This window comes from Drosophila subpulchrella, chromosome 3R (genome assembly GCF_014743375.2).
Source record: "Drosophila subpulchrella strain 33 F10 #4 breed RU33 chromosome 3R, RU_Dsub_v1.1 Primary Assembly, whole genome shotgun sequence".
Classification (NCBI taxonomy): Eukaryota; Metazoa; Arthropoda; class Insecta; order Diptera; family Drosophilidae; genus Drosophila; species Drosophila subpulchrella.
The window spans coordinates 13,308,555-13,332,055 of record NC_050609.1 but is presented as its reverse complement, the minus strand read 5'-3'; the positions used below and the strand labels follow the sequence as shown (position 1 = coordinate 13,332,055).

Genomic DNA, 23,501 nt, shown 5'->3' with positions numbered 1-23,501 from the left:
AACCGTTAGAGCGCAAAAAGGGTTTCGCAAATAAGTTTCACCTCGTAAATTAATTTCCCGGGCTCTTGGTAAGCAGATACAATTTGTTCGAGTGTGTGAGTGGTGGAGTGAAATGTGGAAAACCGAGGGGAGTGGCAAGACTCTGCCCAAGACACGACCTCCGCTAAAGGTCAAAGGGATTTCGGAACTAATTAATTAATTCTCCATCCAAATTGCAGCGAAATAAAGTGACAGCAATAAAGCGAAATAACCCAAAAATTAAACCAAAAATAGTTTCGTTGTTATTTGCATTTCTATTATTTCATTTGATAATTTTATTTGCTTAATATGCAAATTGTTTCTTTTTTTTTTTGGTTGGGGCTAATTTTCATTTGCGGATTACCAGAACGAGTGCGAAATTATTTAAATGGTTTTTCGCATTTATTGGAGAAGGGGCTTAACCGATCATTGATTGGATATGGTTTTAAGGCCCTTTGATTTATTATTGTAATGCAATTGTACGGATATTTATTTATTTACACTTAAATGTGTGCACCGAACGTTTTAGCTTATAATGGCTTAAGGGCTGAGAGCCCTTTGTTGAGCTTTAAATGCCAGGAAATTCTGCATTATAAATGTTATTTATTACAAATAATCACAATTCTAAACTTATTATTTTCATTGTGAATATTGTGATATAATTTAACTACTTGGTTATGCTCAAAGAACATGGGGTTTAACATATTCTAGTGACAATCAGTCTTCCCTTTAGTTTCCACCATACTTTCCAGATAAGCCTCATATCCTTTTTTAGCCTGTCACTTTACCCGAAGGCTGATTTTCGGCCCATTCCCTTTCATCCAAAACAGCTTTCGCTTCGATAAGGTTGCTGCTCCTTTCCCTGTTTGTCGGGAGGTCCTTTGGGCACATTGCCGCGTTTATGTGATTCAATTTACTTCGATTAGGCATTCCGATTGGCGGGAGGAGCTGACAGATGTGCCTTGTCACGGCTGACAGATTTATATAGAGTCAAGTCGGGGCGGGAGCGTTTGAAATTAAAATGGCTTTTGCTCATCAAGTTCCGTTCCGGGGCGATAAGCGCGTGGGGGAGATGAACCCCGCCGGGTGACAGCTGCTCCTGTCATGTGTGTGCGGGATATTTGGATATTGTGTATTGCATATTAGGACGGGGCATTCCAGCAAACAGTCAAAACTGTTTGATATCCGGTGGCGACGCCGGTTCCAACTTTTGCGACGTCGTCCAGACAACACCACGTGCCCTCCAGGACTTCCTTCTTCGTCCTCCTCCGATCGGGGTCCTCAATCCTTGGCCTTCGGCTACGTTCCTCCTCCAAGCTGTCACGTTCCCGTCTGATGGAAAACTGTCAACTTTATTGCTCATACACTTAGCTTAACTTACTACAAATTACACTTATATTTCGATAATCAAAAAATACCATTGATAAGGAAGATTCCACTTTAATATAATTTTAAGGGACAGTAATATTATTATTAACGTGTATTCTTAAGAACCCTTTTCCTTAGGATTATATTACTATAAAATACTAAATGGGAAATTCTTATTCTAAAAAATATATTATTAATATTTGAGTACCCATTTTATAGAAATAAATTTAAGGAACTAATAGAGGTAGACAATTTAATATACAGATTATTTTATTTTAGTTATTTTATAACCAAATATTGTAAAACTTATAATAAAATCCCTCTCATATCTTTTAATATATTGGTGTATATTTCAGACAACTTATTTTCAAGTTTCTTGGAAATCTCAATATTTTATTTTTTTTTTTCAGTGTCAATCTCCGTCACCACGTAGCCCAAAACTTCCGGGCAGCACAAATTTTGACTCCGGCATATGGTGAATCGGATTCCCCGGCAGAAATTTTCCGGAGGGAGCCTCCATTATGTGCATGGCATTGCACGTGCCACGTTTCGGGGTTGAGAGGGTGGATGGAAAAGCGAGGGGGTGGAGGCTGTTAAGCGGCCAAGCGAACAATTGAAAAATTAACAGTATTTATTTATGATGAACAACAAAAAGAGAGGGAAAGGCGTGCCAGATGAAGCTCATTCGCGAATCCACGCCCAAAAAAAGTCCCCTCCTCACACAGCTCCTGCAGTCCAGATACCCAACCCCCTCGCCCACGCATTTTCCACCCACCCTTTTGAATTTTACCACCACTCCCCCGCCCCTTCACCCCCGCAGTGCGTGCTCGGCATGGAAAAGTGGCGAATAATGCCAAGGGCCAGAAAACGAAAACGGCCAGTTGCAACAATTTTTTAATTGGCGCGGAAATTGCTGATGGAATTGACGCTATGAAAGGCAATTTCGGACTACAAGCTGCAAGGCTGTTGGCCAATTTGCTGCTGAATGCAAACGAGATGCATCAGAAGTGCGAAAGGGATAAGGAAGGAGTGGTGCGAGTTTTTAAAGCCAAAGCTCACGAACTTCAGGTACCAAGTAAGCTTTATAAATACCTTTATTATTATTTTAAAAAAAGTTAGAAGTATTATAATTTTAATTAATTTTAATTACCTTGGTAAGCATATTTAATAAGGATTTTTCTTAATTATCCGATTTAATATTTTGTAAAAGTTCCTTAAGTAACAAAAAAGTCCCTAAACTTTAGTTACAAAATATCTTAAGGCCAAAACTCACGAGCTTCAGGTACAAAGTAATCTTTATAAATGTCTTTTTTATTATTTCAGAAAAGGTAGAAGTATTATAATATTTTGGGTAACATTTTGGTCTTATCAAAGGATGGAAAGATTATAAAAAAAGTAAGCATGTTCAGTAAGGTTTTTTTTTTAATATATCAAATTTGATATTTGAAAAAGTTCCTTACCTAACCTTTGGTTACAAAATATACTTTTCACTATTCAAGTACCTTCGGAATATTTCTACCCTATAAACATGCTAACGAAATGGGGGCAGCTATTCGATTGATACGTACTTTATAAAAAATATAAAATATTCAAGCGGCTAACTCTACTTAGAGGCCCTTAGGCCATAAATTCAAAAGGTAAATGGAAATCAATGCAGAGTTATAGCACATTAAAGCCATAAATAAGGTGGAAATAAAGGCGAAGCCGATCGAAATGGGAATGGGCAATCGAGCTGGTCATTTATTTAATTTTTCGCACGATTTCAGCATTTGCCGTTTGCCATCCGGAAAAGGCCGCAGGCCATGTGGAAGCGAGATGGGGCGATGGTGGAAGCGAGACGGAGACAAAGGAAGTCTGGACGAGATAGAAACATCAGTTAAATGACCGCAAAACGAAGGAGAAAGGGGGTGGGAAACGGGCGAATGGCTGAATGTGCGTACGTGCGAGGGGTGGTGGAAAATGGGAAAGTGGCAGCGTGTGAAGTGCCGGGCAAATAAAGTGGGTGGCAGGAATAATATCAAGGGGTCACCACACACAGTCGGAAAAATGCAAATAAAGGCAGGGAATACGAAATGGCGAAATGGCAAAAGGTGAGGCACTTGGTGCAAATGAAATTACCCAAAGACCCAAAGAAAAAGTGAAACATATACGTGAAACTAAGTGCATGCCATATGAAATATATGCAAATGCGGAAATGCCAGCAAACAGCAAACAAGTTCTCGAATTTCAAAGAAAATATGACAAACTCATTTTCGTATGCGCCTAATAAGAATGCGACAATTGTGGCAAAGTGCAAAATTCGGGGTGAGTTAACATGAAAGACTCTGCCGAAAGAGATGGCAATAGTAACATTACAGTCCACTTTTCCCGTCAGGGGAAATAATTGCAAAACAAACAAAAGGAAAACTCGCTGAAACCGAAAAATCATAAAAACTGTCGCTGCTTAGTGGCTCACTTGGCGATGCCATTTGTCCATCATCCAAAAGCAGAGGAAAAGCACGGGGAAAGCAGAGGAAAAGCAGCGGAAAAGCAGCGAAAAAGCAGAGAAAAATCAGAGCAGTGACTGCGCAGCAGCAGCGCAGTCAGCGTCTCGGCAAGCAGAGAAAATTCTTGGTGAGAAGTCTGCAGAAAAAGGCGGTTCACTCGATTGCTTTCGTGGGTCTGCCAAAATATAGCTAGACAGATGGTATTAAAATTATTGCTGGTCAGGGTTGAGATCACTGAATTGTTTAGAATTGCTTATATTACGAATATATTTAAAGCAGCCGGAATACTACTAATTTGGCCCGTTTTCAGAGCACTTTTTCCTTCTGTTTGGAAGGTTTTCTTTTGCAGAGCAGAGCCACCATTATGATTACACTGACCCCCATGAACCTCCATGTCATACCGGTTCCATGTCCTTTTCCCTGTCCCAAAAACCCCTTTGTCCTTTGAACAGTCGCACATTGTTGGCAAATGCTTAGCTGTGAATTTTGTCCTGCACACAGGAGTTGGATGGGTTTGGTTGGGGTTTGGTTGAGAGACAGCTAACAGACCCGTCTCCTGGCAGTGGTTGCTATCTGAATGTGAGGCCGAAAGGACTCAATGCCCATCCTCCATTCGAAATGGGCCCGCATTTTAAAGTTATCTATGCCACAACGAATATCTAAGCTCATTCTAACTGCCATGCCAACGTGTATGCCATGGAAATATCCACAACAGATGCGGATACAGGTTTCTTTCTTCCACAATTTCCACTCTAAAACTGGGCTTACAGGACTGTTTTGGGTTAGATCTTTAAAGACCCGTCACCACACGTATGAGCTGTTATTTTTCTCCTCCCATTTCGACCAAATGCCTTCGGAAGTTGTCCAATTGAGTGCGCTGCAATCAGGCATCAGAGGTCATCAGCCATCAGAAGTCAGGGGAGGCGGAATTGGAATCGGAATCGGGAACTCTGATATGACCATCGCAATAAGCGATTGCCGGAACAAATGTCGCTGACGGGGATTCCCAATGCCCCGCCCCCTTCCGATTGGCCAAAAAGTGTTGACAATGCCATTTCTCAGTGGACTTCAGACTCGTGCCTTTGGCCGAAGGCAGCTGTTCCATGGCCTCCTCGAATGGTTGTGCTCATTTTTCAGCCAGTTTTGATTAATGGTCAGGCGGTTAGAGCCAGAGCCGGCGGCGACTTTTTTATTTGGCAATTATGTTGTTTAGACCTCGCAACAGATTTCGCACCTCGAACATTTTTCATGCACCGAGACACGGAAACGCCCACTCTTGGACTTTGATTCCATGTTTCGGGGCTTGTCACTGGCAGGCGCCGTCATTAATTCTCCCATAGCCCAAACCCCGACTGCCCTCCACAATGGTCTCTATCTCTATCCCGAGTGGCTTTCATTTTTCAAAACGGATTTTGGCTTTTTCCGACACTTGACAAGTGTTTTCGACTTGCGGCAGAAGGTGTCACAAGCCATGGACAGATTTGAGGTTGACTTTGGTGGGCAGAGAGGTCTTCTCGGCGATTTTCGAGGGCGGGCTATTATGCAAATGTAGAGCAAGTCTGAAGTGAAATTGTAGGCTGTTATCAAGGCGACTTTTTGATATCCTACCTGTCGAAATACTGAAATATTTCTATTACTTGCTTTAACCGAAACTAGCACTTTAATATTAAATATATTTTTGCTTAATATTAAGACATATATTTAATATTAGTATTTCGACTGGTAGGATATCATATTATAAAGACAAATGATAGATGAATAGATGAACTTAATTTTTTGCATTTTCTGTTAGATATATTCTTAAAAAATAAATTTTTGCTTGCTTCCTTATATACTATCTTAATTACACTTTCCCTGCAGAATTCTAGAAATTCAGACCAAACGGCTAAGTCTATTGACTCTTTATTAGAATGAGGAACGGGATTCTCAGTACCAAACTGGCAATCCGATAAACTTGGACATGTGGCAAATTCCCCTTTTCATCCCCTCGGTTTCCCTTGGTAATTAGCAGAACTTAATGAAGTGAAAGACTCGATTGTGTGGGATTCAAAATCAAATATAATCAGCAAGAACGATGAGAAGATATCCAAATAGATTTAAGCGGTATTCTTTGACTTCCATTGGGTGCCATTGTGGCTCAGGGGACTTTTGATACTAGGCGATAAGCAGGTCCAAAATCGACGACGTCCAAGGACCTGGGCAAAGTTTTCCCACAAGCCCAAGTTATAGGTGCGATCAGAAGTACTATGCATAACCGAGTTGTTTCGGATAACAACTATTTGCGAGATAAACAGGGCACCGGGAAATACGATAGCGAATATGTTCATGGTCAATATTAATCTTATTATGAACTGACCAAGCAGGTCATGTGCACTCGGATTCATGAACTCGGCAAAAAGAATAAAATGCATCGTGAAAATGTCGAACAATTCAACGCCATGCTTATGGGCGTACAGCAGATTATCGTAGAGGGCCAATCCGCTGCCAATCATTGCGTAGAACGAGAACCACATGAAGTACCGCTGGTTATTGTGGCCCACACAGTTACCCACGAAATTGCAGTGATGATCCCGTTTCAAAATGCACGTACTGCAGGTCTTGCAGTGCCAGGATCTTGGCGGCACAGTCCTTTGGCAAAGGTCGCAAAAGTGCCACAGACTCTCCTCCCCCTCCGCAGGTTTCAGCATTTCCGGCGGCAAGGTGTCCATAGTATTCGAGGTCTTCGTGCAGGCCCTCAAATTGCCCAGGATGTTGTAGGTAAGCCAAGTGCTTACCACAAAATGCACCGCCAGTCCAAAGATCCCCAGAAATTGTGGCATTACATAGAACACGTCGAAAAAGTAAAAGAAAAGTATCATCGAGACATTCAGGGACACTGCAATGGTATCAACCATAGGTTTGATACGTCTTTTAATGCGCTTTGGGATACAGGTGATCCCTTTCTTGTCCCCTTGATCCGGTGAATCCATCTTAACTCGAAGCCTTAAGGATTCAATAGGGTCTTCCATAAACTGCAGATCACTAACTCGAAACGAACTGTAATTTAGTATGTATGGTACTGAACGTACACTGAGTACTATTCCAAAGGAATGTTTGTTATGACATTGAGTTCGGGCAACGAGCTTTGAATTTTAATATTAGGGATGGGGTATCTTTAGCATACATACTTTTTATTTGCCACAGCTTACAATTATTCAGATTCGCTTACAATATGATAAAATATAAACTTTTGTCTATTTGTTATATGTGAGTTTTCGATTCTATCTATTCTATCTATTGAATATGGAATATCAACACTCGCTGATGTCCTTCTCTTTAGTTAACCACTTGGTGCCGTCATGTGGCAAAGCACTTTTAATGGTAGGCGATAGGAAAGTCCATAGACCCTTCTTACCCACAATCATCTTGAAATTCCTCCGTATTCCTCTGTTGTACTCCTCACTATAAAGGTCATGCAAAGTGCCATTTATGCGTAATGCCAAAAACTGAACAATCAAGGCAGATCCTGGTGCAGCAAGTGCGTAGATATTGACGAATAGGGTCACAAAGAGCCAAGTTGGAAGGCCAACCACATCACGAAAGTTTAAGAAAAACAAGTTCATATAGCTGCAATATTGTAAAACAACCAGGGTATTAGTTGTCAGGGCCGCGAAAGTTCCCAAGGCCATATAGAAGGTGAACCAGAAGAAATATCGCTGATTATTGTGCCCAATGCAAGTGGCCGTGAAGATGCAGTGATGATCGCGCTTCAGAATGCAGCAATTGCACAGGACACAGTGCCAGGACCTCGGAGGCATCGACTTCTCGCAGATATCGCAAAAATCCCACAGGTGCACTTCTCCCGGTTCCGGCGATTGCCGATCCTTCGGCAGACTCTGCACCGAAGTGTCTGTGCGGTGGCAGGCCAGCATATTGCCAAAGATATTGTACGTTATAAAGATGGCCACCAGCCAGGACAGTTTGTACATCAATGTATCGGTTTTGAATAGGTTGGGCACCACGTAAAACATTTGCAACACCACAAAAAAGACAGTGGCCACCAGCACAAAAATTACTGTGAATGGATGCAAGAATCCTACAAAAATCTTCGGATGCCGACGAGCGAAGGATCTTGTGCAGACCCATATGAAACACATTTTGTGAGGCAATGAAAAAGTTTAAGATGTAGGTAGCGTTGACCGAATAAATTTTTATTTTACTAATGACAAGCTAAGCAATTTATCCCTGATGAAAGAATATATAAATATTTTTCAATATAAGGTAAACAAAATATTCATTAAATTAGACGGCCTGCTTCATCGGCCACCGGGTTCCATCGCGTGGCAAGGGACTCTTCAACATGGGCGATAAGAAAGTCCAGAGGCCTCGTTGACCCATTATATCCTGGCAGTTCTTCCGGAAACCCAGGTTGTAATGCCGACTGTATATTTTGTAGTACGTAGAGTTCGACTTAAGACTCTCTATTTGAAAATACAGCATGTGGGCAGGAAAAAGGCCGGCGAAAACGTTGAGGAGTATGATAATGTAGCGACAGTAAACAAACCGCATGGCTGATTTTAGGGAAGAAGTTTCCAATAGCAACAACCGCCGCCACGTCACAAAAGACCAGAATTCCATTACCGCATCAATAAATAAGGCAGCTAGACTCAAGCTGGTTCCAAGGGTCAAATAGAATGTGAACCAGAAGAAATATCGATGGTTATTGTGTCCGATGCAATTGGCCGTGAAGCTGCAATGATGATCCCGCTTCAGAATGCAGCACTTACACAGTATACAGTGCCAGGATCTCGGAGGCATGAGCTTTTCACAGGTTTCACAGTAACGCCACAGGTGCTCCTCTTCTGGAACCGGAACTTGACAATCCTTGGGCAAACTCTCCACCGATGAGCTTGTGAAATAACAGGCCAGCATATTCCCCAGGATATTGTATGTTATAAAGATGGCCGTCACCCAGCCAAATCTGTGCATAAATGTATCGACACCAAATATATTGGGCACCACGTGAAACATTTGGAGGGAAACGAAAAATGCGGAGCCAGCCAATACCAAAATCACTGATAGCGGATGTGCTATTCTCACGAAATTCTTGGGATCACTTTTGGCTGATTCGCGAAATAGTTCAATCAAGATGCACATGTTCACGATATCGATTCTGGATTATATGAAAAAAATGGTATACAGATTAAATAACAGTTCGTGGCTTAAATCAAGTGAGTTCTGCTCTCTTGATCTTAAAAAAACCAAAAAAGAGTTACCTAATGATCTGAGGCTGGAAAACTGTTATCACTTAAGCCGCAGAAATAGCTGAACAATCTGTGTTTTTTAATCCCTTGTGTTTATATAGAAATTTCATTTAGCATTTTTAATTTAAAATCCATGGCCTGCTTTATTTTACTGTTTGTAGACACCACAGCGGTTTCGTGCTGAGAACTGCTAGATAATCGATTTGTTTTGCAGGTCTGGGCCTTTAATAAAATTAGATTAAACAGAAAAATCTTGATAACCATATTATTTTCTGCTCAGTTTACAAATTTCATTATGGGACATCCATAAATTTATTCTTGCTTCATCTGCCACTGAGTGCCATCATGGGGCAAAGGACTCTTCAGCAAGGGCGATAGGAATGTCCAGAATCCTCGCTGGCCCATAATAAGTTCGCAGTTCTTTAGGAAACCCAAATCATAAACGTCATCAAAAATTTGGTAGTAACTAGAGTTAAGGCATAAAATCTGAACTTGGTATGTTAGCATGAAGCCAGGTATGAGGAAAGCGAAAATGTTCAGAGAATAGGTTATGGTCTGAAAAAGACTGCTGTTGGAGGTACTGTCATGATTTTTGCACAATAACTCTAATAGTAAATTCGAAAACAGGTCCGGCATCATAAACATATTACAGCCATTCCTTGCCAAATGAATGCAAAAGGTGGCAAAGCTCACGATTAAGCCAAATGTTAAATAGAATGCGAACCAGAAGAAATATCGCTGGTTATTGTGACCGATGCAAGTGGCCGTGAAGATGCAGTGGTGATCCCTCCTCAAAATGCAGCATTTACACAATCCGCAGTGCCAGGACCTCGGAGGCATTAGCTTTTTACAGGGTTCACAATAGCGCCACAGGTGCTCTTCCTCTGGAACCGGTTTTTGGCAATCCTTGGGCAAAGTCTGCACCGATGAACTTGTCCTATAGCAGGTCAACCAATTTCCTAGGATATTTTGCATTATAAAGATGGCCAGTATCCAGTAGAGCTTGTAGGCCATATCCTTGTACACCTGAGGTGCAATATAAAACATCTGCACTGAGAAGAAAAATACGATGGCCGCCATTACGAAGATTGTCGACAGTGGATGAATTATCTTTACAAACGTATTGGGGCAACGTTTGGCACAATATTGGCAAAAAGTATTCACGTAGCACATGGTTGGGATTACTCAACAATTTTATTAGATGAAAATTTGAACGTCCTACACAAAATAATAACAAGTATGAGTGAGCCGACTATATAATTTAAGTAGGTACTGTACACATAGTGTAATTTTTCCAAATTTTTAAACAAACTGCTTTTGAATCCAAAAGGTACCATCGGTGGGAAGAGGACTTGCAATTGTGGGCGAGATGAAAGTCCAGAAGCCGCGTTTTCCCAGTACTAACTCAAAGTTTCGCCGCCAGCCGACATCGTAACTGCGGTCGAATATCATATAGCACGTACTGTTTCGATGGACCATCAGCATTTGTAGGACAAACATACCGAATGGAACCATAAAAAGAAGGAAATTCAGTTTGAAGATGATGGCGACAGTGTACTTCCACTCGAAATCAGCATCTTGAGTGTAATCCAGGCCAATCATTAATAGGGGATCGGAGAGCCCAAAGGCCTTCATTTTGCTGGTCAACATGGCATTATAGACGAGGGCCTGTCCGCTACCGAAAGTCAGGTGAAACAGGAAGCCCAGGAAGTACCGTTGATTATTGTGGCCAATGCAATTTCCCGTGAAAGTGCAGTGATGATCCCGCTTCAGAATGCAAACATTGCACAATCTGCAGTGCCAGGACCGCGGGGGAACTAGTTTTTGACAGGAGGTGCAATAGTGCCAAAGGTGTGCCTCGCCAGCTGCAGGATGTTGCCTTTTCGGTGGCAAACTCTCAACGGAGGTATTCCTTGCAAAGCCAAGCCACCAATTTCCCAGTATATTAAAGACAACATAAATTCCCAGCAGCCAGTTTAACTTGTGCCACATCCCCTGGGGATCGGTTATGGCCGGCAAAACATACCACAATTCGAAGATAAATAAAAATCCAATCAGAACGAGTAGAAATAATGCCGAAAAGGGATGCATAAAGCCCACGCATTTCTCGCGATGTCTCTGCGTAAATCGAAGGATCCCTTCCTCAGCTCGAAAACACATCCTGCGACTCCAGCAGCAAGCAGCTCTCAAAACCACTCGAAATCGAACCATTTATGCAAGCAAAATTTATGAAATTCTTTTTTTTTAATTTAATGGACTTTGGTTGCTTTGATTTCGAAATATTTATCTAACTGGCATAATCGCATCACTCAGTGAATTGGAAAAATATGGCATTTAGTGGGGGGTTAGCAATTCAATTTCTTTTCATTTTTAAGCGGATTAATGCGAAATTACTTTTTATAATTGTCAGCGGCTTGTGGCTTATAAGACAAATTATAAAGAGCATGTGAGTGAGTGAAAGATGGGGACAATTACGTTTTTCAGGGGTGTTTTTTGCGTATAGATACAAATATAAATATATGTAGCTCAGACAAATTCTAGTGTCTAAAATAATACAAAATTGTTATACATACACTACAATAAATAAAATGGGTTCAAAATACAATAGTCTTAGAACTTAAAGTTGTACAATAGACGGAAGAAATATCGATATGTTACTGGAAACAAAGAGGCTTTGCATTTTTAATAGTTTAAAGAACAAGTTTAGAGCCTTTCCCATTTTTCCTCCTTTTACCAAGCTGAAATAACCCAGAAAAATATACTAGGCGGAACCTTGCTTAAAAATGTAAGCTTATATGCAGAAAATAAATTGGTACAAAAAACAATGGAGTGTATGGGGCACATCAACATGGGGGAAATATGGTGTATGGTGTTTTTGCAGCAGCTGTATGTTATGTAAACAAAGAGAGCTGAATAAAAACAACGGGGAATGCATATCAAATATAGGAAACAGATGGCCGGAGTCGACTTCATCGTCCCGCCGACCGCAAAATGGCAGCTGTCAGCCAGGTTTAGACCGCAGCAGCGAATGTTGTCTATTTCGCATAAATTTTTATGAATTATTAATATGAACTAAGCATTTTGAATGCGGCCTGTTGGCCGTTGGAAAGGTGAAGAGGTCGCGGTTTTCCATTTTAAGTTTGCGGTGAGGCTGCACACCTATAGAGAGGTTATTTTTTTTTTAACTTTGACTTTTCGCAGCAAGTAGAGTGGCAGTGTGCTTTTCGTTTGCATAAAATATGTGCGAGGGCTGGGCGGAATTTTCCTCACTTCGTGGCTAAATGTGTTTGCCGTCTTTGGCCTAGACCGGAAGCAAACAAACAGCCATTTTGTGCTGCCATTCGGCGCTGCCATTTCCGGCAGCCACTCAGTGAGTCAGTCAGTCAGCCAGCCAGTCAACCTGTGGCTTGACTTTCTCCCACTCTCGTTTCGCTTTCTCTTTGACTTTGTGTGCGGGCACTTCTAGTCATTAGCATTTGCTCACTGCTCGGGGAGACACACATATAAAAAATGAGAATGGTTTGCGGAGTTTGGCAACTGCTTTTGGCCAACTTCTCGCATAATTGCCGAGTTTTGCTGCTAATTTAAGATGTTTTCCCTCCTCCAAAAAACCGCAGGGAGCTCGTATTCGGTGTCTTTGTTTGATTTCATTACGAGTGGAGACTCTCAACTTCAGGCAATTGCTCGAGAAAGTTTTCGCAGTCAGCAGCTACCAGTTTTTGTCTCCCCTGGCTTTTACTTTTCGGGATTGGGTTGGGAGTATTACTGTGTAATTTGCAAGCAATTACCTGGCTGGGGTAGCACCCACATCATCCCATATCTTCCGGCTCCCTCAGCGCGTCTTCTTGGAATGTAATTGAGTTTGAAAAATGTTTAAAATTAGATATGTGCGTGGCTCGGGCCGGGAAAAGCACCTGCGTGAGTGGCATGTAAACGCATGAAAAGCCCAGGAAAATTTATTCAACCCCAGATAATCGACAGAGCAATACCTCGGCGTGTCTTCTAATCTCGGTGGTTACGGGATTTAACTAACTGGAGATTTATTTGAAGTTATGTAAGGAAAGTAGGAAAATCAGAAGACTATTCTAAATATTATGGGAGAAGTGGGGTAAGGTCTTGTATGAAATACCAAATTATGTTTAGACTAAAAAAATAATAATTACTACTAACCATATCCCTTATTTACCCGTTCATACATGTGAAATCTATATTTATTAAACAACAGTACATATCCAGGAAATTCTCACATTTTTACTGTGAAATATAACCCATAACAGGCTATATTTAGATGCTATTTTTAGATGTCACAAACGTATGAAATTACATTCTCAGTTCTCCATTTTGCAATTTCGGGAAAGTAATGACTGTAAGTACTGGCGCACGTGTGCCAGGTACCCCATTAATATTACTCCGCACAGAGAATATGTTTTTATTTTAGGTTAAGATCCCCTCAAGACTCGACTTTGCTCGGCAATTAAGGTGCAGGCCAGGTTGCACACTTTAATTTATTTTGCTATTTATCTAAGCTTGCGGCAAGGCATTAATTTAGCATGGGTGCCACTGGGAAATGCTCTTCCACCTGCCCAACTTGAACCTTTGAGCTCCTCAATCTAGCAGGTATTGCATCGTACATTTAAATGCTTGGTCCCCAGCACCTGGTCTCGATTTATTGTGCTCGATTGCTTCGAGCCAATGCAGCAGGCAAAATTTTAATGAACCATCAAACGGCAATTGGAGCTGTTCAATGCTCAACGGCGGCAACGTTGCGTATGAGTGATTTCGCCAAAGCGAGCCAGCTGCTCGACTCGTTTCGTTCGTTTTGGGATATTTTCCTATAGGAGCTCTCCATTTTGCCGAGCTGTTTTGTGTGCCAAAATATGTTTGGCTGGCTGGCATGTAAAATATTTGGCACTTGGCACACAAAATGGCTTGTCATTTGGGCGAAATGAGTTGGAAGTTTCACGTAAACGGAACGAAAAATTCACTTTTTGCAAGGGGCGTCCCTTTGCAAAATATGTTTTATTTATTTTTGTTGGTTCACGTTTTTTTTATCCTGGCGCGACATATTTTCCGCTGCTCTTCTTGTTGTTGTTTCATTTGCGTTTTCATAAATTTTTCATTTTGCTTGACAATGTTTTGCGCCTTCGACATGTGTTTGCAATTTGCATGAGCTGAGGTGAGGTGTGTGTGTAGGGGGTTTGCCTGTTTGTGTGTTGAAATTGGAACGAACACGGGATGTGTCTGTGTGAAGGACCTTTTTGGATGCCACGTTTGCTGATTGATACTCTGTGGGAGTGAAGTATTTGCCATATGTGATTAAAGCTACCTGATACCCAGAGTTGGCAGAGCATAATTTGTTGACAAGAGAATAAATTATAGGGATTTGATCTTAGGTTTGACTTATACGGATTTTAATGCGGGGAAGATTGATTATTAGCGTTCTTAATGCCAAACAATTCTTAACTTTTGAAATAAATGTTGTCTCGGCATTAATAGGTCTTTGTTACAAATGCTTTTGGGTATTCAGATAAGTTATAAATTCACAAAACAAAAATTTAAATTTGAATGAAATTTGTTTATAGGGACATGACTAGGTGGGAAAATAAATAAATTATAAAATGGTAATAATGCTAGTAACTTCAGAAATAAATATTACAAAAGGCTTATCTTCTACAGAAATAAAATAATTTAAAATGTAATCTATCCCATTGCAATTTTCTATCCAATTCTTCCCTCCTTTGTCAATCTTACACTGAGGGTATTTTATGGTCGCACTGACCTCTTGCGCGACCTATCCATTTCCATATTGACATCCCTCTATATGTGTGAAATATTGGAAACCTAATAGTGAGCGAGAATGCAGGCTAGCACTTTGGGTTTTTCATTATTTTCATAGATTTATTGCGAAAGTTTTGTGATTACTTTCCCTTTCATCCCTGCTGCCTCATTCTTTTTTTCTGGTTTTCATTTTTTGTTCGCATATTTTTCATGCCATTTTCTGATGTGGATCGAGACCCAATTGCTGATTGACTTTGCCGCAGCTGGGCCGCGTAAAGGCTGTGAAAACGAGGGGAAAACGAATGAAAATGGATGAAAATGGGGAAATCTTTAAGGGAGACGTGAACTATTTACGTGCGGATCGCATAGTCTCGCATAGTTACGTTAGCTGAAAAGCAATTAAAAACTAATTACAGTAGCTGAAAGCCGGAGACGAAAAATGCGCAGAGGCATTTAATAAAAATTTAAAACTTAATTCAGTAAATGCCAGACAGCAATGGCGGCAACAACAAAAATGCTGCTGCCGGCGGGTGGGTGACAACGCGGATAATTAGAGGAAAAGGCGGGTAAAGAAAAATACCACCCACTGGAAAGGAGAAAAGTGGGAAAACTGGGAAAACTGCTGCCGCCACGCACACCTGACTTTGTTCTATCCGCGCAACGTGGCGTATGAGCAATTAGTAGTTAATTGTAAAGTTACCCCAAGTGAGGGGGCGGCGGGAAATGACGGCATGCAGTCGTGACATTGACGACGAGGATGCGCCAAGGATGGCAGGGGGATTCGCAGGGAAGGGTTCCCTACAAAGGATGGGATAATTAAGTAGCAATTTTTGCCACTGCAGCTGAATTTTTAGCAGTCTGTGTGTGTGTGTGTGCTTGATAAATTATCGCCAGTAATTAGCGTATCAATGGCGATAAAACAAAGTGCCGGCACGTCGACTAGCTAAGCCTAGGTAAAAATAATAAAGTAGCCATCCTTTGATCGGGTAAAATGTCAATTAAATATTAACCTAATAACTCAAATGCAACAGCAGCCCTGGGATTAAGCTGGCAGGACTGGAAAAGCACTTTAAGCATTGCTCTCCGACTAATTGAAATGAAAAGCCCGGCTAAAGAGGGCCAAAGTCAGCTGGCAGGATAACTAAGCAAGACGATTAAAAGACCAACTAACCGAGAAATGAACAATGGCTAAGCCAAATAGGAAAAAAACTAAAACAATAAAAAAAATCAAACGTAAGATGCAGATACAAATGGCAGAGTCCTCGTGCGAAGCCATCTTGGCCAAGTTAGCAGGACGAGGGGAGGTCGAGCACTTATGTAAGCAAAGTGAAGCCGAGCCGGGAAAGCGTTGACAAAAATCAAACAATGAAAGCGCTGTTCAATAAAAACAAAACAGGTCAAAAAAATAAAGGAATGGGGCAGAGATAAGAAGCAGAAGGCAAACGGGTAACCCAAGGCACGGCAAACAGCCAGAGAAAAGCAAAGAAGGGCTTGGGAAGTCCTTTTTTCACCTCCCCATATCGGGCCAAAATGAAGTGGCAACAAAAACAGAATTGTGGGCAAAGAAAGAAGGAATGTGCTGGCTAATGCTGCAGACATGGGAAAATGAAATTCAAGCCAAGTGGAATATCCTTGCGAAAGGATATCAAGTGTGAAAAGCGCTTAACTCAATAGGCACTCAATGGCAGGACTCATTTTATGAGAGCTTGAGCGTTTTCCGCACAGCATCCTTTGAGCAAAGAGCGGGAAAAGCTGGGAGAAAAAAGCTTTTCCTGCAGAGAGCGTCAGAGAGTTAAGGAGAGAAAGTTGTGGTTGGTAAAAATCTCTCCGGAGAGCGAAAAAATCATTCTCTTTAAACGGATTTGTTTACTGGCCTACTCTTAGAATTCTATTATCTGGCATACTTGTTACAGCAATTGTAAAACAACCTAGGCATCTCAATTATTAATTCGCAAGCCCATTTCCCATTAGACCCTTAAGATATTTGTCTGCAATTAAAATCCAACTCGACTAAATCAATTAGTTTCAGTAGCCATTCATTTAGTCGATTTCATATTTGTCCGCCTTCCACTCGATTGACAAGTTGTGAGCCAACAAATGTGTGGGACTTTCGTGGGAATACAGAAGTGTCCTTGCTGCTTACACAATTTTCTCGGCCTGCAGGCTAATAAGTTTTCAATAACTGTCTGGGAAAATGGATTTATCCCGAGTCTCGAACGCACACCGTTGATGCAATTAGGACATTAACCCCTTGGTGCCAAGATGATGGATGGGGGCCGTTGGTTGCTGGATGGTCTGCTCTATGTGTCGCCGCTCAACTAATCCGTTTTAATTCTTACGCCTCGTCCTTTGAACTTTGACACACCCAAAGACACAGACACACAAAGACGAACGTGTCAAACAGCTGCAGCGGCGCCTAAAAGAATGCTTTGTTTGTCTTTCATTATGTGGGGTCCTTTTGGGGCGTGGCAGTGTCTTTGTTTCGACTCCATCTTGCGGCACTGAATAAATTACATATTTGGTCGACATGTAAGTCGCATTCCATGTGTCATTGACGCCGACTTTTGATGGAAAGGTCATGACTTTTGACTTGGTCCGGCAGGGGCTGTTTACTTATTGCATTATAAATATTCAATTGCAATTAAAATGATAATAGCAATGGAATGCAAATTCAAATGCAATAGGTTCAAAGATAACTTTTCGGCTCTCGTTCTTGGGTAAAATTTACTTATATTTAATATGTTAGCCTTAGCAGCAAGAGTAACATTTAATTAAGAATCTTAGAGTTCAATCCAAGTAAATGAAAAATATTGTTAAGGTGATAATGAAAGAAAATAAAACTCTATTAAAACCCTAAAACCCAGTTTAATAGCATCTTTTAATAAATCGAGTAAAGTGCGTCGGTTCGTTGTTTTACCAATTTTGCAGTGAAATGGAATGAAAATTCAAATGCAATAGGTCCAAAGATAGTTTTTAAGATCTCGTTCTTGGGTAAAATGTGCTAATATTTAATCTTAGCCTTAGCATCAAGAGTAAAAGCTATAGATGAATTTTTGAAATTGAACACAAATCAATTAAAATGCAATTAAAAAGCATCTTCCAATAAATCGAGTAAAGTGCGTCAGTTCGTTGTTTTATCGATTTCGCAGCGTGTTGGATTTCGCACTTAATGAAATCATTTAGCGCTGGAAAAACACAACACGCAATATCAAGCATACGCCATGTGGCAAAATTCATTGACTTCTGGCCACCCTTGGCCGAAATGAAAATGTTTAGTCAAGTGTTGCCTGACCTCCTGCACAGACACACACACACACAAAAGCACACTCTGTGTGTGTGTGCATGCTCAACTGAGCAGCAGAAAATACGTACAAAAACAAGCGCTTTTCCCAATTTCCCCAGGAGGCAGCTATTTTTAAAGCCTGGCCCTTGGACTCATGGAAATTTCATTTGCCTGCTCAGGTTCCTTTCGGCCGGATCGGCCTAACTGCGGTAATTACTCACACTTGACCCAAAGGGTTTTCCGGGCGGGTGAAATCAACTCGATGGCTCAGCTGGCTGCAGATAAATTGAAATTTTCCGGTGCACAGTAGGGCCGGGAAAGTCCCGTCGAAATATGCAATAAAATGTTGCAACTGATGAAGTTTTGCAATTTGGGAAAAACATTCCCCTCTCCCCGGATTATCTGTGCTATCGAGTTGATTAGATTAAAAACCAAACTTATTAAGTACCAGAACGTAATGGCATACCAATCCGCCTACCTGAGTTATTAAGTAAATGTGGCATTGGCGCAACTTCGAACTCACATAAATTCACTTGTTATAGTTCACTAAACCAAGGCACACATACAGGCGACACTGGGTATAAACAATACTTTATTTACAATGTAATGGCACATAAAATGGCTGCCGTTGCCGTTTCTGGTGCTTTTTCTTGGTCTGAGTTCGCTTTTTCGGTTTATTTGCCAGTGGTCAGTTGCTTAATTTCCTCGCTTTTATTTGCCACAATTTCAGTGTGTATGTGAAGTGGGCGTGGTCCTGCCTCCTTTTCCCGCCCCCTGATTCATTTCGCTCCTTGCTGTGTCTTGCCTTTCTTATTTATTTTCGTAATAACAATAAATTACATTTTTCTTCGGGTTTTCCCCCTTATGTGAGTATGAATTCGAGTATATGTGTGTGTTCTCATTTGCTAAGTTGTTTTATGTGGCTGTCGCTTGTTTGTGGCTTTTTGACATTATTTGGATTAAGAAAATAAATCCTGGCCCCGGCTGGACAGCAATTTTAATATTTTCCCCTCACCTACTGCTCAGTAAACTTTGATTTTCATTTTGTTTTGTTTTTATACATTTCTGTTGTGCCCTGGCAAGCCAAAGTTTTAATCTATGAAATGGCTTAAATCAAATTCTAGCTCTCTGGGCTAGAAAGTTTTCCAACCTGAGCTTGTCATTTCAGCACAAATGCAATTAAACAATGTTAAAGTACAAAAAAAAACAGCCGGTCTGCCAGTCAGAATAATGCAATGCAACGTAAAAACATAAATAAATCAAAACAAATACTCATGGATAAAAAAAAATATTTTCATAAGCAATTCATGATATTTACATGCTCTCATTTAATTTTTCAGGAAAATGCCACAGGCTCGTTTATTATTTCGACAAAGTGCAACACATTGAAATTGTAACTGCAGCTAATAATGAAAACTATGTGAAAGCAAGTAAGTAAGTACTCTGTATTCCATTAAGTTAAATCAATATCAACACTTTTTTAGAGGGTAGTCCTCATATTTAAGCCAAAAAATATTGTAATGGCACCTGGTTTTTTGAGTATAATTGTTTGGAAATAAGCAAAATAAAAATGTATTAAATTTTAATTTGATGCGTAATAAAATAGTTCAGAAATGTCATTGTGGCGTTTTTTACGAAATGCACAAATTGTCATTTTTACTGTGTGTTTGTGAGGCAGTAAAGGCATCCCAAACACATATAAATATTTGACAGAAATGGCTGATGCACAGACACATAAACAAGGTAAAAAGGAACAGGAAAATACAGAAAAAAAAGGACAATAAACAGTGATGGCAGCGAGAATAAAACTGTGGAATCGGCATGCTTTTTACGTGCAACATTTATGTCGCATTCGAGGACGTCTCTTAGTAAGATGGCAAACACATAAACAAGTAGCCACACACACTCATGCAAGCCCACTCACACACTCGAACATTGGCACACAAAGACAATCGTTTAATGGCATGCATTAGGCTTAGTTGGAATTTTCGAAATGTTATGGCGAAATATTCCCCATCGTTGTTTTTCAGTCTTTTATTCTGTGTTTCCTGTGCCCAACCAAAGTGGAACCTTTATTTAACGAACTTGCGTATTCCTGTTTGGAATTTTGTGGACAGTTTTGATTAGAAAGTATATTTTCATGATCAGAAAAGAGATTTGGAATTTGTTTTCTCCCTATCAAGGTAGCAGATTTACATTTTCCGAGCCATTGGTTTAATAACAGTCGATATAATTAGCAAATATTATTAAAATACTATAAATGTGAATAGAGTGAATAGTTTTAAAAAGAAAATTTATTTCTACGCCCAAAAGAGAGCTACACATTTTTTAATAACCTATTAAAATTGAAGTTTTTTAAAAAACTTCTAAGCCAGTTTTAAAAAGAAAATTTATTTCTACGCCCAAAAGAGAGCTACACATTATTTAATAACCTATTAAATTGGAAGTTTTTTAAAAAACTTCTTAGCCAGTGATTTTGTGACTGTCAAAATAATTACCTAATATTATTTTGAGACCAAAATATCTTGTTCTTTGGCAGAAGAGCTTTTCTCCCTAAGGAAGCTCTACTGTTTTCCTCCTTCCCTTTTAACTACAATAAACTCTTGCCTAGTTTCGGGCGCAGGCCGTGCTAAATGGCGCAGCTTAGCCTAATTGCACTCGGCTTTAATGCAGTTTCAAATGCAGCAACGCCAGCGGCAGACACGCCATAATTTGGTTAATTTTCCAACAGCTTGGCCCGGCATCTCGCACTAAAGTTTTAATTAAGCAGCGGCCAGAAGCACGTGCAGGATACCCCATTTTCCTCGACTTTCCCTTTATCACCCACATTCACATCGCCATCAACATTCACATTTTGCATTTCTTTTTATTCACTTTTTCAGACACGCACTCACAGCTCCGCATGGCGTCCATTCATTTACTCATTCAAAATGCTAAACAATTCAAAAAATGTGTGTAACTATTCTCGCCCTTCCATTCGCCGCCTCCGACTTTCCATTTTTCCACCTTTCCATTTTCCCATTTGGCAGCGGCTAAATGTGTTGCGCTTTTGTCTGGCCCAACTGAATGTGTTTTGGCCTTTTTCGTTTTCTTCTTTTATTTTTCCCAACTCGGTTCATAATTCAAAAAGCCTCTGACGGCTGGCTTTAAAATGCCTGCGGCTGTGGCTGCCATGTTTTATGTTTATTAGCTCGTCTAATTGAAATGTCTAATGGGGGAGTTTATGAAAAAGCTGAAAATCCGCTCCGGCCAGGTTTATAGGCCCTCGTACTGCCGCGGGTCCAGGAGTCCTTCGAGCTCAAATTGCTCCGCCAGCCGCCTGATGGAGTCCTGGATGTCAGGATTAAGATACAGCCGCCTCTTCATGTTCATTCCACGGGGCTGGTCTGAAAGCAGGGCCGCGAAATCCGCATCGGTTTCATCGGTGTTTAGCAACACGGGCTGCAGGAGTAGGCCGCAATGAACAGCTGTAGGAATAAATGATAGTAATGTCATTAAATAGAATTTAAAACCAAAATTAAAAAATATATAAATTAAGAAAAAACAGAAAGAAATCTTTAAAACCTATGCTAGCTATTATTTAAGTGATTTTTAAAATTACTTTTAATCCCAATAATGTTGTATATGTTGTTGTTCGAAATGATTGCTGATAATAAAAAAAGTGGTAAAATTCACTAGATACAGTCAATAAATATATATATTTCATATACTGCTCTTCTTCCATTTCAAAAAGGTTAAAAAGGTAGACACGAAAATCCAACACTAAGGACAAGACTTGCACTTTAAGTTTGTAAGTATTTTATAAATGAATTATTTATGATTTTCCGAATCACCCCAAAATGAAGACTTAAAATATACCCACCGTAGAAGCGTTTCTGCTCCGACTCCAGGTGAAACTGCCTCCGACTGGGCAACCTGTGACCCTTGAACCCGAGCCTCCGCAGTTCCCCCACGAAGACCTCGTGGTAGACACACCTCATCTTAATTTGCAGCTCGCTCCGCACCGCCTCCACGGCCGACGTGTTGAGCAGATGATGGATGTCCAGGGTGGACGAGCCCCAGAAGGCGTACTGGAAGTCAATCAGAAGGACATCGCTCGGCACGCCCGCCTCGTACTTGAACATCATGTTGTTTGTCCACAAGTCGCCGTGGGTGAGGACATTAATGTGCGCCTTCTCGGGCTGAAAACAGCGGAGTCCCAGTGCCATGTAGTGGGGTGCCAGTTCCTCTAGGAGCCTGGCATGGCTTTCATAGCCCAACTGGGTTTTCAGGTAACAGGCACAGGACTTTAAACAGCCCAAAAAGTAGGCACTAAAGCTCTCCGTATAGCGATTGAAAAAACCACGATCGTATTTGGTTAAAGATAAGCCATTTGCTTTTGAATTCTCCTCCAAAACCGCTGAAGCTGCCTGCATTTTGGCCAGCTTTCTAAGAACCAGACTCACATGCTGCTCATCTAATCTCTGGAGTCTTGGAGCCATCACATATCCACTGTGGCTCAAGTCCTCCATTATTAAGGCACCTCTTTCCCGATCTATGCCATCACATATCCACTGTGGCTCAAGTCCTCCATTATTAAGGCACCTCTTTCCCGATCTATGTGTAGAACTTTGGGGCATAGTTGCTCGCCTGCTAGTTTCTGCAGTTTGGGCAACACCTGTTCGTAAATCTCCAGCTCCCGGTTGTAGATGTCATAGGGAGCCTTTTTTTCCCTGGTCTCCGCATCTTCATCTTCTAAAAGGGTCTTGGCCATCAGATGCTCCTCAACTTTGCTGCCCAGGCCATCGCTGTACACAAGGCGTATTCGCGTTAGGATGGCTCCATAATTCTCTCCTTTTCCCAGGGCGGGCTTTATATCTAGCGATTCCACTCGAAGTTGGTTGTTCTGGTAATGCCGACGAAGTGCCGCCTCCAGGTATTCAGAGGTGAGCCAAGCTGCCATGACTGAACTAATCGGACTGAGATTCTAAAACCTAATCACAGATCTTTGCAGCTGTTACTGATAACTGAAAGCTCTCAGTTCACAACTGAATAATAATTTCATTTCTTATCGCTTTATAAGCTTGATTCTATGTTTACAATAACTTTGTTTATTCTCGCTTTAGAAAAAAGTAATTAATGTTTGCTTTCGCAGCTGCAATCGTAGGGTGTAACACATGTTTATATTCCTCAGAAATCTACGGCTGAATGGAAAAAAGTACTATTTTAAGCGGTTTTTCAATCGTAGTTTAGCCAAATCAAGGCGTACAGCTAAAAGACCGACTGTTTTGAGCAGCTTTCACCCTATGCTAACGATCCCCATTACGTTAAGGAAAATTAATTTTT

The 23,501-nt window shown here is 40.9% G+C and overlaps 6 protein-coding genes across 6 annotated transcripts; all 6 read right to left on the bottom strand.

Annotated features, from left to right (window-relative positions):
* Positions 1–5,917: 5,917 nt before the first annotated feature.
* On the bottom strand, positions 5,918–6,969 carry LOC119563372 (probable palmitoyltransferase ZDHHC24). Its single transcript, XM_037876723.1, has one exon. It carries the CDS (start codon positions 6,878–6,880, stop codon positions 5,969–5,971), a length of 912 nt encoding a protein of 303 aa, XP_037732651.1. The 5' UTR covers positions 6,881–6,969; the 3' UTR covers positions 5,918–5,968.
* A 68-nt stretch (positions 6,970–7,037) lies between these two features.
* Positions 7,038–8,101, bottom strand: LOC119563376 (probable palmitoyltransferase ZDHHC24). Its single transcript, XM_037876727.1, has one exon. The coding sequence runs from the start codon at positions 8,006–8,008 to the stop codon at positions 7,163–7,165; it is 846 nt and encodes a 281-aa protein (XP_037732655.1). The 5' UTR covers positions 8,009–8,101; the 3' UTR covers positions 7,038–7,162.
* Positions 8,044–9,263, bottom strand: LOC119563375 (probable palmitoyltransferase ZDHHC24). The gene is made up of 2 exons (XM_037876726.1): positions 9,128–9,263; positions 8,044–9,024 (listed from the first exon to the last, which is right to left on the bottom strand). Exon 2 carries the CDS (start codon positions 9,006–9,008, stop codon positions 8,154–8,156), a length of 855 nt encoding a protein of 284 aa, XP_037732654.1. The 5' UTR covers positions 9,009–9,024; positions 9,128–9,263; the 3' UTR covers positions 8,044–8,153.
* A 126-nt stretch (positions 9,264–9,389) lies between these two features.
* Positions 9,390–10,367, bottom strand: LOC119563374 (probable palmitoyltransferase ZDHHC24). The gene has a single exon (XM_037876725.1). The coding sequence runs from the start codon at positions 10,286–10,288 to the stop codon at positions 9,428–9,430; it is 861 nt and encodes a 286-aa protein (XP_037732653.1). The 5' UTR covers positions 10,289–10,367; the 3' UTR covers positions 9,390–9,427.
* A 14-nt stretch (positions 10,368–10,381) lies between these two features.
* On the bottom strand, positions 10,382–11,390 carry LOC119563373 (probable palmitoyltransferase ZDHHC24). The gene is made up of 2 exons (XM_037876724.1): positions 10,618–11,390; positions 10,382–10,550 (listed from the first exon to the last, which is right to left on the bottom strand). The coding sequence occupies exons 1-2, from the start codon at positions 11,324–11,326 to the stop codon at positions 10,516–10,518; spliced, it is 744 nt and encodes a 247-aa protein (XP_037732652.1). The 5' UTR covers positions 11,327–11,390; the 3' UTR covers positions 10,382–10,515.
* A 9,768-nt stretch (positions 11,391–21,158) lies between these two features.
* On the bottom strand, positions 21,159–23,145 carry LOC119563440. The gene is made up of 3 exons (XM_037876831.1): positions 22,761–23,145; positions 22,039–22,698; positions 21,159–21,643 (listed from the first exon to the last, which is right to left on the bottom strand). The coding sequence occupies exons 1-3, from the start codon at positions 23,116–23,118 to the stop codon at positions 21,432–21,434; spliced, it is 1,230 nt and encodes a 409-aa protein (XP_037732759.1). The 5' UTR covers positions 23,119–23,145; the 3' UTR covers positions 21,159–21,431.
* Positions 23,146–23,501: the final 356 nt, after the last annotated feature.